This window comes from Alosa pseudoharengus, unplaced genomic scaffold (genome assembly GCF_046254945.1).
Source record: "Alosa pseudoharengus isolate Yale_2024_CS ecotype anadromous, Long Island Sound unplaced genomic scaffold, YU_APseudo_1.1 YU_APseudo_1.1_scf_21, whole genome shotgun sequence".
NCBI lineage: Eukaryota > Metazoa > Chordata > Actinopteri > Clupeiformes > Clupeidae > Alosa > Alosa pseudoharengus.
Window position 1 is genome coordinate 14,274,559 of NW_027468674.1, and position 17,706 is coordinate 14,292,264.

General features: G+C 40.5%; 1 protein-coding gene and 1 long non-coding RNA gene across 3 annotated transcripts; both read right to left on the bottom strand.

Annotated features, from left to right (window-relative positions):
- Positions 1-769: 769 nt before the first annotated feature.
- LOC143138441 (uncharacterized) lies at positions 770-6,366 on the bottom strand. Its single transcript, XR_012990208.1, has 3 exons — positions 6,009-6,366; positions 4,253-4,529; positions 770-1,478 (listed from the first exon to the last, which is right to left on the bottom strand). It is a non-coding gene; the product is annotated as an uncharacterized LOC143138441 (long non-coding RNA).
- Positions 6,367-7,363: 997 nt separating this feature from the next.
- Positions 7,364-10,286, bottom strand: LOC143138442 (interferon-inducible GTPase 5-like). Of its 2 annotated transcripts, XM_076298910.1 has the most exons (3): positions 10,173-10,286; positions 9,806-9,822; positions 7,364-9,421 (listed from the first exon to the last, which is right to left on the bottom strand). In XM_076298910.1, exon 3 carries the CDS (start codon positions 9,416-9,418, stop codon positions 8,267-8,269), a length of 1,152 nt encoding a protein of 383 aa, XP_076155025.1. In that variant the 5' UTR covers positions 9,419-9,421; positions 9,806-9,822; positions 10,173-10,286; the 3' UTR covers positions 7,364-8,266. The 2 variants fall into 2 exon arrangements, with proteins under 2 accessions (XP_076155025.1, XP_076155024.1); XM_076298909.1 differs by lacking the exon at positions 9,806-9,822.
- Between the last annotated feature and the right edge of the window lie 7,420 nt (positions 10,287-17,706).

A 17,706-nucleotide genomic window follows, 5' to 3' on the forward strand; every position in this document is an offset into this window, starting at 1 on the left:
GCAAAGGTATGCTAATACAAAGCAGCACTACAGGCACTAAATAATAATTTACATTTGATCAGATTCACCTTTATTGTCATTGTGCAGAGTAAAAGTACAAACAGGGTTCCCACTCTAAGTCAAATGTAAAATTCTATGACTTTTCCCTGACAAAACACCTGAATTTCCATGACTTACAATATACCGACCAATGATTTCAGAGCAGCCGCATCAAGAGTCTTTTACTTTTTTAGAGCGGGAGATGAATAAATAGGCATAAAATTAACACAGTTGGGCTACTCAAGTAAGCTGTAAAGCTAATAACCAGATATAAATACTGTGTGGAAATATGCATTTTGGCTAGTACATCATAAACTACTACGACAAAATTCCCTGATATTCCATGACTTTGCCCCCAAAATGATAAAAATTCCCTGACTTTCCATGTCTGGAATAGACTTTCTAAAATTCCATGATATTCCAGAAATTCTATGACCCGTGGGAACCCTGTACAAAGCAAAAGTGCAATGTGATATACAAAGTATAGACAGATGGTGCATAGGCAGGACAAGAAATACTGTATAGTGTCGTGTAGACAGTAATATGCAGTTGGTTTACAGAAGGTGGTTTAGAGTAATATAAATTAGATATAAATATGGGCAGTGTATTAACAGAACATATGAGAAAAACAGAATAAATATGGATATTCAGTATGAACCATATAGACAGATATGTGCAGTGTGGTAACAGTACCATTGTAGTGCAGAAACAGTAACATTATAAGAGTAAGAAGTGTTCAGGATGGATAGCATGAAGAGCAGTAGAATATGGTTATGTATAATTGTAATTACAGTATGTGCATTTGTAAATAAATAACACTATGGGTGGAATAGGGTATTTGGGGGCTTAGTTGATTGGTTGTCACCGGGATACAGAGCTACAGTCCAGTCGGGTGACAGCCACAGAAAAGAAGCTTCCTCTGAACCTGCTGGTTCGGGTGCAGAGAGACCTGTAATAATAATAATAATAATAATAATAATAATAATAATAATAAAGACAATAATATTTTTCAAGACCATAGAGAATGCTGTTGCAGTACTCCAGTCTTGAGGCGATGAGGGCATGGATGAGAATGATGCATTGTTGAGCCGTCTGATCACAGTAACACAAGACCCATCCTGTCAGACTAGGCCAGAAGTCCCGTCACCGGAATGATGTAGAGGACTTTGAGACAGTCATGTGGCGCCTTTGACCAGTGGTCACAATACAGAGGACCCCTGGCCAGTCAATGAGCAGTGCTTGACAAACATCATGTGTAGAAGACCCATTTTGCAAAACGATGTAGACACCCATCTATTCTCAGGAGCAGTCCTTCTATAACGGGCAGGAACAGCTGCAGAAAAATCCCCGGGCTTTGCCTTGCTCCTTCCTGGCCTGTGCCTTTCTCCTTCCTGGCATGTCTTTTTGCTTTGGTGATGAGCCTGATAACAGCTGACAACCTGGAAATTAGAAATAGAGATAAAACAAGTGTACAAAGAAAGAAACTACAATCTCAGTGTTTCTCTTGACATGTTCAAACATACTGATGACTATAAAGTCCACTTATAAAATGCAGGTCTATGCCTTTAATATAGTGCGCCAAAGTATTTAAGGAGGGTGGACCAAGTCCTAGTATGGTTTAGGTGGTTGAATCAGCTGTCCCTTAATAGTGTACGCCAAATTGTATCAACTGAACAATTTGTTTCTCGATCTACAATATGGGCCTATGTATGCTTTATGATATGCCAGAGTAAGTAGGAAGGTGGGAAATGTCTTAATTAATATTAATTGACATCTAGAGGCTATGGGTTTTCACAAAATATGTGGTTTAGGTGGTCAATTCAGCTGTCCCTTAATACACTAGCACATGGCCCACCTTCCTGCAAACTTTGGAGGACATAAATGTATACATGGCACTATTTTCTATATTGGTGAATTAATGGGGCATATGATTTTTGATGATATGATGGTTTTGAGCTCCAACATAAAGGCAAAGCAGTTTCAGCCATGCAAACCATATATTTTCTTAAAGCTTGTCACTTATACATGTGAGTTAACATACATTAGCACATGGTCCACCTTCCTGCAAACGCCTTATGATGCACCAAAGTAAGTAGGAAGGTGGGACATGTCTTAATGTATATTAATTGACATCTAGAGGCTATAGGCTTTCAGAAAATATATGGTTAAGGTGGTCAATTCAGCTGTCCCTTAATAGTATAGCCCGAGATGTATCCGCTGTACAATGCGTTTCTCGATCTACAATATGGGCCTATGTACGCCTTATCATATGTCAAAGTCAGTAGGAAGGTGGGACATGTCTTAATGTATATTAATTGACATCTAGAGGCTATAGGCTTTCAGAAAATATTTGGTTTAGGTGGTCAATTCAACTGTCCCTAAATAGTATAGCCCAAGATGTATCCGCTGTACAATGCGTTTCTCAATCTACAATATGGGCCTATGTACGCCTTATGATGCACCAAAGTCAGTAGGAAGGTGGGGCATGTCTTAATGTATATTAATTGACATCTAGAGGCTATAGGCTTTCAGAAAATATATGGTTTAGGTGGTCAATTCAGCTGTCCCTAAATAGTATAGCCCAAGATGTATCCGCTGTACAATGCGTTTCTCGATCTACAATATGGGCCTATGTACGCCTTATGATGCACCAAAGTCAGTAGGAAGGTGGGGCATGTCTTAATGTATATTAATTGACATCTAGAGGCTATAGGCTTTCAGAAAATATATGATTTAGGTGGTCAATTCAGCTGTCCCTTAATAGTATAGCCCAAGATGTATCCGCTGAACAATGCGTTTCTCGATCTACAATATGGGCCTATGTACGCCTTATGATGCACCAAAGTCAGTAGGAAGGTGGGGCATGTCTTAATGTATATTAATTGACATCTAGAGGCTATAGGCTTTCAGAAAATATATGGTTTAGGTGGTCAATTCAGCTGTCCCTTAATAGTATAGCCCAAGATGTATCCACTGTACAATGCGTTTCTCGATCTACAATATGGGCCTATGTACGCCTTATGATGCACCAAAGTCAGTAGGAAGGTGGGGCATGTCTTAATGTATATTAATTGACATCTAGAGGCTATAGGCTTTCAGAAAATATATGGTTTAGGTGGTCAATTCAGCTGTCCCTTAATAGTATAGCCCAAGATGTATCCGCTGAACAATGCGTTTCTCGATCTACAATATGGGCCTATGTACGCCTTATGATGCACCAAAGTCAGTAGGAAGGTGGGGCATGTCTTAATGTATATTAATTGACATCTAGAGGCTATAGGCTTTCAGAAAATATATGGTTTAGGTGGTCAATTCAGCTGTCCCTTAATAGTATAGCCCAAGATGTATCCACTGTACAATGCGTTTCTCGATCTACAATATGGGCCTATGTACGCCTTATGATGCACCAAAGTCAGTAGGAAGGTGGGGCATGTCTTAATGTATATTAATTGACATCTAGAGGCTATAGGCTTTCAGAAAATATATGGTTTAGGTGGTCAATTCAGCTGTCCCTTAATAGTATAGCCCAAGATGTATCCGCTGTACAATGCGTTTCTCGATCTACAATATGGGCCTATGTACGCCTTATGATGCACCAAAGTCAGTAGGAAGGTGGGGCATGTCTTAATGTATATTAATTGACATCTAGAGGCTATAGGCTTTCAGAAAATATATGGTTTAGGTGGTCAATTCAGCTGTCCCTTAATAGTATAGCCCAAGATGTATCCGCTATACAATGCGTTTCTCGATCTACAATATGGGCATATGTACGCCTTATGATGCTCCAAAGTCAGTAGGAAGGTGGGGCATATCTTAATGTATATTAATTGACATCTAGAGGCTATAGGCTTTCAGAAAATATATGGTTTAGGTGGTCAATTCAGCTCTCCCTTAATAGTATAGCCCAAGATGTATCCGCTGAACAATGCGTTTCTCGATCTACAATATGGGCCTATGTACGCCTTATGATGCACCAAAGTCAGTAGGAAGGTGGGGCATGTCTTAATGTATATTAATTGACATCTAGAGGCTATAGGCTTTCAGAAAATATATGGTTTAGGTGGTCAATTCAGCTGTCCCTAAATAGTATAGCCCAAGATGTATCCGCTGTACAATGCGTTTCTTGATCTACAATATGGGCCTATATTTAGCACAGCGACAACCATATCTAGCAAAATCACAGTAAAAGTAATGCAAAAGTGACGTAAAATACCTGCCAATTGTCCTTTGTATCCACCGCTGCAGTAGACCATGATGTGAGGATGCACTCCGGAACACAGCTGTTAATGGAAGCAAGGACTGAGGTGTCAAGGCCATCATGCTTCAGCCTCTTCAGGAAGTAGACAAATGAGTAGCCAAACAAGGACAAACAAGGCCTTGCTTACATGCTGGCTGTCTTGTAGTTTGACACCACTCTCCTTTCTGTGAGTGTTCTGTTGGAGTCATATAATGAAGTGCAACCCATACATCAGGATATCAGGAGCAAGGATCTGTGAAAACATAAGTAGAGGGGAGAAAAAAAAGACATAAAGATATGTCGAAAAAACATTGCAGGACCATCCCTAAACAACACATCAGGACACCTTTCTTTCCTTTTTCATTTGATCACTACAGCGATTCATAGACATATGTTGTATACAGGTGAGACAAGGGTAAAACTGATGTGGGTATTTATTCTATTATAGAATAGGCTACTAAAATATAACTCCACAACTTCAAGTGTCAACACTGTAGTTTTGGAGGAGTATTTGTAGTTTTTATGCAGGAAAATCAGTAGGCTACTTTGGACATTAAAAGCTGCATGCACTACGTAGTACACACATTCGTACAATGCATTATTTTGGAGATAGAAATGTTGTTGTACTGCTTTGTTTTTCAGAAAAACGGTAGAAGCCTATAACAGAATTTTTTGTCACATGAATTACCCAGACCCAAAGAAACATAGCTTATTATGTGAAACTGACCTGCTTATAATTTAATGTCAAACACCATCTCAACTAATTGAAAAGCAGGATTGCATCACCATCGCACTCATTCCGATAATTTAACCATAACATGTCGTGAACAACGATTTATTTGTATATCATATCATGTATTTGGCCACATCTTTTACCATTATAAGACATTGAATTGAACTAAGATATTGCTAAGATATTGAGACAGTAGGAGAGTGGCATGGAACAATAGGAAACAGACACGTGACCAACAACAATGCGAGTGGCCTACTGTAATTACTGCTATTATTATCATTATTATGTATTATTATCAATTTGTTTTGTTATAGGCTAGACACACATTCCATATTCACTGTATAGGCTATTTCTGTCACTGTACACATGTCATCTGGAAAACTTGCCTATTTATCTAACTGCACTTCTAGTTGGATGTCAACTGCATTTCATTGGCTCTGTACCTGTACTACTCTTTTAAATTACAATAAAGTTGAATCTAATCTAAAAATCTAGCCTAATCTAATATCTAATATTATGGGCTACACACATTGCAATTCTCTATTGAATTAAACCCCTCTCTTAATCAGGTTAAAGAAATACAATATTATATTATAATATAAGTGAATATCTAACATCTGGAGAACTGCTGTATCAGAATACAATTGTTTTATACCTGATATGTGGCCTAAAACAATGCGCGTTTTCGCAACGAAATCTATTCACGTTCATCATGATTATCGATTATGCATGCCTGGCTGATAGGCTACCTCCCAGCTGTTAGCTGTAGCCCAGATTAACAATATTAGGCTACAATGTTAATTTACACAGACAACAGCTGTTTTACAGATTAATGTAACATTACATCATGCACGTTAGCTAAATTGTAAGTTGTGCAAGCCTACTCTGAATTCACAGTATTGCCCATGCATAGGCTACTATTTCATGTTAAATCAACTTTAAAATGTTTTGCTCAATTGCTAGCAAAATGATCATGCTAGCGGCAGTAGCAAGGCTCACCTCATTTCCCATTTGGATTCTTCTTTTTTCTCCGTCCCTGCTCGGTTCTTGTTTCTGGATTCTGGGGTTCAGCCTTCTAAAACTGCTAGCTAGAAGGTGGCTCCTTCTAACCCACAACTCAAAGCAGGCTTAAGAGTGTGAAACTGCACGTCAAAAGCATCAAATAACATTCTCGCCATTTTGTGAGGTCAGGCTTTTTTGACAGATGACGTGGTTCTGTTGGCTCGTTGAAAGCGAAATACAACGTGATAGTAACACGATAATTACGTCCTGCTCAACACGTTTTTTAACAAGGAAACGTGTCACACAACACGTCCCAATAGATTAATTAACGTGACAGTGACACGTTCAGACGTGAGACTGGGTTGCGGATCTAAAGGCTTTTGTGCGGATCCGGCCCAAAGGAAATTGCTATCTGGGGAGCCAGTAATAGCCCTTATCAGGGCTGCTAAAGAGCTGAAGGAACCTCTTCCATCGCCATCGCCGAGACGCAACGGACCGGAATGTGGGCAGAAGAGGCGCCGGGCGAGGAAGTGCCCCTGCGGGAGGATTCCAAGAGGCCGCTACGGATGGAGGAAGAAGCACCTGGCCAGGGCCCCGCCGCCGGAGGTCGCCGAGCCCCTGCCCCACCGAGGGTTAACGGCATGATGGGGTTGATGGCGGAGGTGCAGTTCTTCTCGGCGCTGTGGTCGGTGATGCTGGCTCTCTGAGAACTCTAAACATTTGGGTGTGTGTGAGAGGCACCGTGCTGTGTGGGCGCCTGTTCTAGTTGGCCTGTTGGCCGGCGCCAGTGCAAGGGAAAAAAATGTTTGCTGTGTTTGGTTGGATAGCTCGAGCTAGAAGAGGGGCGACTATGATGGAGTGGAGCGGGCCGGGAGTTGCTTGTAAAGACATGGTTTAAAAGCGTGCATAGTCCTATTTTCATATAACATCTGTCTAAAATGGAAACTAAAAATATTTAACTGCTAAAATTGTAAATTGTAGTTTAATGGGAGTGAATATGTATTGTAAATATTTATGTGGGTAAAAAATGTGCTAAACTCACTGCTTGACTATTCAACTGTTAGCCTACTCGTTTAATTCATTGCCTCTCGTAGTTTAAATCGTAATTTAATATCTGTGATGAATTCAAACTAAAATAATTCATTTGGACGTCTGTTTGTTTGTGTACACATATGTGTCTAGAGTCAAGTTTTAATAATTAATAATTGTGAGTCCTGTGTGCCTGTTTTTACAAAAAATGTTCAAATTGGTAAATGGTTGGTGTTTTCTGGTTCACTTGTAAATGTCTGGGCTGCAAAAAGTGAAGACAAATAAAAAAGGATAAAGATGCAACAGAGGCCTGGTTATTGAGTGAAACCCAGTTTAATGTTCATCATTGGTGCCTCCCTATCAAGTGAGGGTTAAGCACAGCCAAGAAGAAAAACACATATACAAATCATAACTCTAAGAATTAATTAATTAAGTATAAACTATCACAGGAACAATAGGCAACTCATGGCATATAATTCTTGCATATTTTAAATGCAGGGAATGTGTCTGACCAATCATGGTGTGTGAGACAGCTCTCTATCAAGGTAGCAAACTGATGTTTTTTTACAGTAAGGCAAGGCAAGTTTATTTATATAGCACATTTCATAATTCAATGTGCTTTACATAAACAAAAGCAACATGTAATAGTTCATACAAGGCCAATAGTTTAAAAGTGTTTAAAAAGTAATAATTAAAAGACATAAAAAACCCAACATAGAATGATTAAAAGACAGAGTGCAAAACAACAAATTACTTAATCACAGATATCAATTTGACCTTATGCTTCGTATGAAGCACACAGATTCTCATTTGGCATAAACAGTAAAAGGAAGGATGATCACTCTGATTAACAACATAAAAGCATGAGAGGGCAATTGTTAGATGAGGGAAAAAACGTTATAGTGATCTTATCAAACACAGCAACACTCTTCATGGAGTAAGGTAAAACAAATTACATATCCAGTAAACACAGAAATACTATGTTCTTTCACAATAATTGCTCAGGTTGTGTACAAGTTGAGTGAAAATACTACTGTATGCATCATGATTAAATTATGAGAATTTGATACAAACTTATATCAGATAAAGCCAACACAAGCTAATTCTTTAATCATCAATCATATAATAAAAAGGCTGATATTTCTATACTGTTTACAATTCATTCACACATCAGGAAATTGTAACCATTCCACAACACTGAGGCAGGGGAACATACTTTCTGTGCTCTACTCCAGTTTTGCCATCTCAATCACCTTTTTGGCTAATTTATGGAATTCATTCAATCCCTCTAGGAGCGCACGCTGTGTGGTAATGAAAGACATTGCAACCCCTACTATACAGCCAGCAACAGGCAAAATGCTGCACAGAGCATCCATACCTCCTGTTGCACTAAGTCTTGCTGCCACCTTCTTTGCATTAAATGTTTTTTCAGCCACTGCCATGACAAGTGATGATTCCCTGACCATTTCCTGTATTGGTTGATCTACTCTCTTAGACAGCTTTGCAAGGGTTTTATCATCTAGACCAAATGAAAAGTAGCATTTGGTTAGAAAAGACAGTATTACCGTAAACTCAAATGCAATTGAGACCATTGGCACTGGGATTCCTCCTACTGCACCTGCAGTAATTGCCGAAGCCCAGGCTGCTTTCTTGAATATATTGTATTTTTTCTCAAGAGACCTCTGAGAATACACAGGTAGACTCAGAACAAGAGCTTGTGTCTTGTGTTCTGGAAGTTCTGCCTCCAGAGTCTCTACCAGATTCTGGAAGTCAAACCTGCTCAGGTCTCGGGATGTAATGAGGAAGACAGGAGGAGATTCCAGTTCATTGAGATTTTTCTCACAGTCCTCCCTTATTGTCGGAAGTGTCTGTTCCTCTAATACTCCCTTCTTTACTTCTTCTTCTACATCTCTGTCAATCTTTGTGCGAACAAAGTAGAATTTCTTTTTGTTTCGCTTGATTTCCTTGGCTAGCACTATATCATTCTGCCTGAATCTTGTTGCACTCACTATGATAAAGAAGTCATAGGTTTTGAACTGTACTGTTTTGATATATTTCTTTGGTTTGAATCCAGGCTCACCAGTGCCTGGCAGATCCCAGATAGTGACGTTTTCCATGGTTGGGTGAGGGTAAGGGGTGGGCTCTGAGGTGGTCTGTGTGACTCCAGTAGGTGCAGCTCCATCATCGGTATCTGTAAGACCTCTGATGGCATTCACTAAAGAGGACTTTCCTGCGCCAGTCTCCCCGGATATAGCGATATTGAGCACCACATTATCAAGCCTGTTGACTACTTCTTGGGCTGTGGCCATGGCCAGCTCCACGGTCTTTTCTCCAGAATTCTTCAGGAGTAAAGCACATGGATCAACCTGTTCAGCCATGGTCTAAAAAGAAAAGGTAATGTCCTCTATTACATCACAAGTACATTACAAATGTGTATAATAATAATGAATAATTGACTCAGGATAATATTAATACAGGTTAAAAATGGAACTTGAGTCTTATGCCTGATTGCAGTAGTAAATGATTAAATGATGTCTTTATTGTAGATGCTCTGTAATTAAATAATATGTATGCTAGAACACTAACATTATCATTATAATCTTTTTTTAACCTAATTTTTATTTTTTGGAAATTAATTTACCAAATGGAGAATTATATTCATAATTATTATTTACACACTTAGTGCAATCCAGTTTTTAGAAAAGTGAATTAATAAAGATCAATCAAGATAATTACATTAATAACTGAACATAATTTTTACTTACACAGTCTTCAGCTTTTGCTAAAAATTATGATGAAAGTATACATGACTAATTGACTCAGGATATATGAATACAGCTCAACAATGTAACTTGAGTCTCATGCCTGATTGCAGTAGTAAATGATTAGTGATGTCTTTATTGAAGATGCTCTGTAATTACATAATATGTATGCTAGAACACTAACATTATCATTATAATCTTTTTTTAACCTAATTTTTACTTTTTTTATTTTGGAAATTAATTTACCAAATGGAGAATTATATTCATAATTATTATTTACACACTTAGTGCAATCCAGTTTTTAGAAAAGTTAATTAATAAAGATCAATCAAGATAATTACATTAATAACTGAACATAATTTTTACTTACACAGTCTTCAGCTTTTGCTAAAAATTATGATGAAAGTATACAGTGTAAAGTTGTCTTTACTACTTTTAAAATGATGTCTGGACACACCGGAATATCATGAATGTCTGGACACACCTGAAGTTATGTGAAGTGTAGGATCTTACAATGAGAGTGTACAGTAATATATTCCTGTGTCCAGTGACGAGAATTGCGTCATCAACACGGCATGCAGTGGGTGTCATGTGACTGCGCGTAAATGTGCATGGAGGAGTTTGTCATTTACTTAAATCTGAGTGTGAATTGAGGTTTATTGAGATTAGATTAGATGAGATTAGATTCAACTTTATTGTCATTTAGCAGAGTACAGGTACAGAGCCAATGAAATGCAGTTGACATCCAACCAGAAGTGCAAAGAAGCATTAAATACCAAGTGCAGGTAGGAGATGGTTGTGTAGACAATAGAGATTAATAATGGCAATCTCTAGGTATGGTGAAGGGTATGTGATGATGTGGGGCTATTTTAATAATTCCAAAGGGCAAGGAAACTTTATCAGGATGCATAGTATCCTGGGTCCATGAAATAACTGCCCGTTAAAAATAAAAATCTGCCTTCCTCTATGGGAATTTAACATGGGGGGGGGGTATACTTATGCACACTGTATTTTAATGAAGAACACTTATTTATTTACGATACATTATTCATTCACAAAGAAAATTGGTGTCCTTAAAGTTTGGATGTTTCCTCATTTTTTTAGTTAAGGCATTAAGATCAATTTCCAAAAGATGATTTTTTATTCCTCTTTTTAGTCAACTTTAGCATGGGGGTGAATACATATGCAACCCACTGTAGCGTTATGATAAGCACTTTGCAATGAAGAAGACGGCCATAAAGCCCTACAACTTAAATTATGTGCATCCTGCTCTCTGCACTTGTGTTACTTCATGGAAATCTGGAATATCCACATTCATTAGTGCTTACCGTCATTTCTCCTTACACTACTACATTTAAAATGTGTCATGGAGTTTGAAATGATTCTCTGAGACCAGTTGGAGCAGTTTAATATCTCTAAAGGCGTCATTCACCAAGTATCTTGTTGGGGCTGTTTTAATTACTGGAGTATTTTGTGGGAGAAGTTTTATCTGACATTTTAGCTGTATTGCCTGAAGCTATTTTAACTTTTAACACAGAGCCAACATAAATATAAGTATAAGTATAAGTATATATACTCTTTTGATCCCGTGAGGGAAATTTGGTCTCTGCATTTATCCCAATCTGTGACTTAGTGAAACACACTCAGCACACAGTGAACACACAGTGAGGTGAAGCACACACTAATCCCGGCGCAGTGAGCTGCCTGCTACAACAGCAGCGCTCGGGGAGCAGTGAGGGGTTAGGTGCCTTGCTCAAGGGCACTTCAGCCCTTCCTACTGGTCACAAGTCCGAAGCGCTAACCAGTAGGCCACGGCTGCCCCTATGAGTCTGTGAACAGAGGGAGTTTATTTGTTTGTTGTTGTTGCTGCTGCTAACAATCATATACAAAGCCTTACGGTCATGACCAGCAGGCCAGGAATGCAGAACCTCACAACCTCACCCTTACAAGAGACGAAATAATCACCTTCACAAGAGACTAAACAATCCAGCAAAGAAAAGAACACAAGACGGTTTAATACCCAAGTCCAAAAATCCAAGCTTGGGTGGGTGGATGGGGGTCAGGATGTAGGGACCCATGTCTGAGATCCAGTGGCAGGGGAGATTGACAGGACACTCACTTGGGGCAGCCGTGGCCTACTGGTTAGCGCTTCAGACTTGTAACCGGAAGGTTGCCGGTTCGAACCCTGACCAGTAGGCACTGCTGAAGTGCCCATGAGCAAGGCACCTAACCCCTAACTGCTCCCCGAGCGCCGCTGTTGCAGGCAGCTCACTGCGCCGGGATTAGTTTGTGCTTCACCTCACTGTGTGTTCCACTGTGTGCTGAGTGTGTTTCACTAATTCACAGATTGGGATAAATGCAGAGTCCAAATTTCCCTCACGGGATCAAAAGAGTATATATACTTATACTCAAGGGATTGGGGCAGTGACCTGGCAGGCAGAAAGGGTTGCCAAGGAGAATGACCCAGCAACATGGCAGATAGATGAGATCACATGTAACGTGAGTTACACTCCCACTAGATTTTTTGATGCCACTCAGCAAATAATGAGCCAATATTTAAGATAATATGTCAGTTTGTATGTGCCTACATGTACTCACATGGTAACACAAAATTATCTACCGTATTTTCCAGACTATAAGTCACACTTTTTTTTATAGTTTGGCTGGTCCTGCGACTTATACTCAGGAGCAACTTAAATATGAAAATATATATAATTGAACATGTTTTTAAATGTTAATTAATATTAACTGACATGAACCCTACATGAAACATTACCGTCTACAGCCGCGAGAGAGCGCTCTAAGCTTGTGGAATGAGATAGCTTGGCTTGCGACGAGTCAGACATTTCTTTGGTGGGTTTGGGGGTGTCACCCCTGGGAAAAAATATTAAATATTGTTATGTAAATGCACAAGTTCTGCACACTTTTAGTCAGAGATTAGTGCTTGCACTATGCCTGAAACACGCGAGCATACCTAAACCCTCAAATTATGACCGGGATTCTATTTATAGCTGGGCCTCAGATTCTGACAAATAAAGGCCAGTAATAATTGCCTACATTGTTTCGATTTACCGTGAAACTCCAAATAATAGCCCGGGCTTAAGCTTAAGGTATAGTGCAAGCACTAATTCAATTTCACATTACACATGTATCATGGCACTTTACAGAACGTAGGCAATCAGAGAAAAAAGGAAAGAAAGGAAGAAAAGAAAGAAAGAGAGCCCATGGGTAACAGGGGCGAGGAAAAACTCCCTAGAATTGGAGATACATATAGGAAGAAACCTCGAGCAGATCCATGACTCAAGGGCCTGACCCATCTGCCTAGGGTCAGGACAGTAAGGTCTGTATACATGACAAATGCATATGATAGTCAGGTGTAGAGAATAGGACATGGTGTTTAAAGCATCTGAGGTGAAAGTTACAAGAGGTGGGATGATTACGTATCCAGTATGATAATGCATTAATCCTTATTTAGTGACAGAAAGTTTAATAGTCCAGCGTTGGAATTGTCCAGGGGAAGGGACAGCGGCATGTGGGGGGTCGGCAGACGGGCCAGGAATCCGGGCAGAGTTGTCATAGGCAGGTGATGGGTCGCTAAGCTGTACGGGCCAGGAATCCAGATAGGGGGACAGTAATAGGGCGAGGATGGGACTTCAGGTGAGATGAATGAGAAGAGGGCCAAACACACGGATGGTTGATGACTGGTGATGATATGCCTCACAAGTGAGGTATAGTAAGGGGGAAGAAAGAGAGATGTAGAGTGGGTTAGTATTACTGAAAATCAAAATGGTTAATGTCAATAAGTAATCAGTGGTACTATATTGTTACAGTATACCATAGTGAGAATAGGCAAGAGAGGGATAGTTGAGAGAGAGAGTGGAGAGGGGGGGGGTTGTACGGTGTGGCACATGACAATTCCATGACAGCACTATGCTATAGCAGCATAACTAAGGCATGGCGAGGGGTAGTCGACACCAGCGCAGGTATGGTCAGTGACCACCATCGCACGCGTGACTGGGGTGCCAGTCACGCGAGGACTCAGCAGGGTGGTCCATTCCAAAAATCCCTGAGGTGGGTGAAGTTCCACACCGCACCATACCTAACTATGGGAGGCAGTAAAGAGGTATGTTTTAAGTCTAGACTTCCAGAGGAGGGGTGCGCGATAGCTGAAAGCTCTGCCTCCTACTGTAGTTTTTGAGATTCTTAGAATTACAAGAAGGCCAGTATTCTGTGATCGTAGCGGTCTGGGTGGGTTATTTGGGACTAGGAGATCTTTAATATATTCTGGTGCCTGGCCATTAATGGCTTTGTATGTTAGAAGTAATATTTTAAAGTCAATGCGACTTTTAACAGGCAGCCAGTGTAGAGATGCCAGGATAGGGGAAATATGTTCATATTTTTTTGTTCTAGTGAGTGTGCAAGCAGCTGCATTTTGTATAAACTGTAAGCTCTTTAGACAGGTGTTATTGCAGCCAGCGTATAGAGCATTGCAATAATCAATCCTTGAGGTGACAAAAGCATGGATTAATTTCTCAGCGAAAATTAATCTCTGACTGAAAGTGTGCAGAACTTGTGCATTTACATAACAATATTTAATACATTTTCCCGGGGGTGACACCCCCAAACCCACCAAAGAAATGTCTGACTTGTCGCAAGCCAAGCTATCTCATTTCACAAGCCTAGAGTTAAGTACTGGCGACGTCGGTAGTACATTACGGTTACGAAATGGCACCTTTCAATTCCACGTTGCTACAACGTAACCTGATGTTGCAGATACGGATTGGCAACGTTGGGGAGTTACGTTGCGGTTACGAATTGTCACCTTTCACTTTGCATGTTGTGGCAACGTTGCTGAACAGGACTGGTGGCGTCGATAACTTACGTTACGGTTACGAAACAGCACCTTTCAATTCCACGTTGCTGCAACGTAACTTAATGTTGCAGTTACGGATTAGCAACGTTGGGGAGTGACGTTGCGGTTACAAATTATCACCTTTCACTTTGCATGTTGTGGCAACGTTGGATACGACATTGTGGCAATGTATTTTGGGTCATTCAGTTACATTGCAGCAACGTACTGGCAATGTAACTGTGCTAGCTGGGTTTCCGTCTGTGAAATTGTGAAAATGGATAGTAGGCCTAATAAACCACAAAAGCACAAGAGGGGCGCACAGAAGCTGTGAGACAAAAGGCTAAAAAGCCTACAAGTGGACGCAGCAAAATGTGTCAATCACAGAAATGTTCACCTCAAGGTTGACCAAGGGCGCGGGAAGGGGGGTGCTGAGGGTGCTGCAGCACCCCCTGCTGGCAGGAGATAGATTTTTAAAAAATATTATATACATGTTTAAATAATTACTAATTCGCTGTCCGACATTATTTATATTTTTGTATGTGAAATGATGAGTCAAATAACAAAAAAGGGTTATGGATAGGTTCGAATATAGGCTACTAAAAATGAACAGTTATAGAGATCAACGTGAACGTGAGTCAGTTAGCCTACTGTAAGAACCGTAGCGTGGTTTCAGCTAGGCCTAGGCCTATGTGATTGCGATCTACGGTTGATATAGGTCTACATATTCTATGTGATTTACACGTTCAAAAAAGCATGGATAAGCTGAAAGAAACTTTAATTGTGTTTTACAGTTTTGCAAAATTAAAAAAATGTATAGCTAGTGAAATCATTTCACTATCCTAGTCACTAAGATAGAAATTATTAGGACACTTGCTGTGGAGACGACACACTTTAGGCTATTCAGAAATGATTTGCGAGATCATTGCAGCCTGATTATTAGCCTATATTTAAAGCCAAACATCTCTGGTGTGGTTTTGACGATCAGAAAAGTAATTTTCCTTCAGTGCTCGAATTACGTGGGAGCCAGAGGGAGCCGAGCTCCCATAGAGTGAGGACTGGCTCCCATGAAAGCAATAAAGTCAAAAATCTGAGGGGGTCTCTGATTTTAGCCAGCAGCCAGACCAATAGATACCTTGTCTTAGCTGAATTACTGAAGCTAAGCAGGTGTGGGCCTGGTTAGTACTTGGATGGGAGACCTCCTTGGAAAACTAGGTTGCTGCTGGAAGTGGTGTTGGTGGGTGGCCAGTAGGTGGCACTCTTCCCTCTGGCCAAAAAAGATCGATCCCAATGCCCCAGTGCTGTGACGGGGGCACTGCACTGTGGGAGATGCCGTCCTTCGGATGAGACGTTAAACCGAGGTCCTGACTCACTGTGGTCATTAAGATTCCATGGCACTTATCGTAAAGAGTAGGGGGTTCCCTGGTGTCCTGGCTCATTCAATCTGGCCCCCTAATCATCCCCCACTGTAATTGGCTCATTCACTCCCTCACTCTCCACCTCAAGCTAGTGTGTGGTGAGCGTTCTGGCGCATAATGGCTGCCGTGCATCACCCAGGTGGGTGCTACACATTGGTGGTGGTTACTAGCGAGGTCCCCCCATCCATGTGTTGTAAAGCGACCTTGGGTACCATGAAAGGCGCTATATAAGTCGAAGGTATTATTATTATTATTATATCTGAAGGTGTCTGGCATTGTAATTTAATCTTAAACAACCGCTCATTATCTATCCCTGTTCGATCTCTTACCATTACAAACGTGAAATTAAAATATAGGCTACTACGGGACGTAGACCTACCCTACGCTCTTGAACGCAGCATGATGACACTTCACCACCACACCACTAGACTATATGAGCAAACCGCATACGATCGATTTGACAGCACTCGTCTGAAGTCTGAAGAAGTTACCCTGCTTTGATGAGAATGTTTTGTGCATTTACATAGGCGTTCATTGGGCTAGCCTACATTGGTTGATACGTGCGGAAAAGTCCTGTTTGCTGTTGAACTTCCGCCTTACCTCTTCTATGTTGATTAACAAAGCCATACATTATGGCCCATAATGCAGCTTACTTCAATGATTTTGTGAACTGATCTGTAGCTATCCTCTGTCATTTAGAGCTCCGGAAAGTTCCCAGATATTTTGAAACACCTGTTAGCAATCTCTGATGGCAGAATAGCCTATTCAATGGCTACCCGACAACATCTCAGTGCAAATTCCAAAATTGTTCGTCTATTTATTCCCACGGTTCAACACACGAGACGACTGAACGTCCAGGTGTTGTTACTATGTGCACATTAGCCTATATACTAGAACATAGTTTGGCTGCAATGGCTTTATTATTTTCTGCCAGTTAGTGCATTTTCCCTGTGTATAAGTTATACTACATGCATTATTGTGTTTGACACTGAGGATAGCCTATCTGAGACGGTGGTCTGCTTCAAATGAGTTAGCCTACGTTGTGAAATTGAGAATGGCACTCAAAGTAAAAATTAGTCTATCTTTGTATTGTGAAATTAAAATTAAATATGGAATATTACAATCAATAATATGTTGAAATGAATTAAAAGGAATCAATTTCTATGAAAAATCTCTGTCTATTGTGTGCGTGTGTCTAGGCCTATCGTGCGCATATAGGCTACTGCACAAAAGCGCCACTCGCGCTTAGGCTATTTACTGTAATTGTATCGCCTTGTTAGGCTATGCGCGGGGTGTGCCAACTTTTTATGAGATAGAGAGACCCCCTTAAAGACAAAAAGATAATTCGGGCCCTGTTTTCCTTAGCTATACTGAAATAGGCTAATGATGTCAAGTGCGCTTCTGTGGGGTTAGGGTGGGCGAGGTGGCTTCGGATTGCTGTCGCGGAACATTGGAATTTGTGGCTGCCCAGGACTTTTCTAAAACTTCTCTCTATGACCCGCACACCGCAAATGACGTATTTAGCAGTCAAAATCCGAAACATGTCCAGGAGGGGAGAAATCGTCGGACATCCATTTTTTTTGTTATTCAGCACCCCCCCACACAGCAAAAGGACTCCGCGGCGGATCCGCCGCGGA

What these genes read in the sequence shown, in the direction of transcription:
- LOC143138442 (XM_076298909.1), bottom strand. Translation starts at nt 9,418, where the DNA reads ATGGCTGAACAGGTTGATCCATGTGCTTTACTCCTGAAGAATTCTGGA.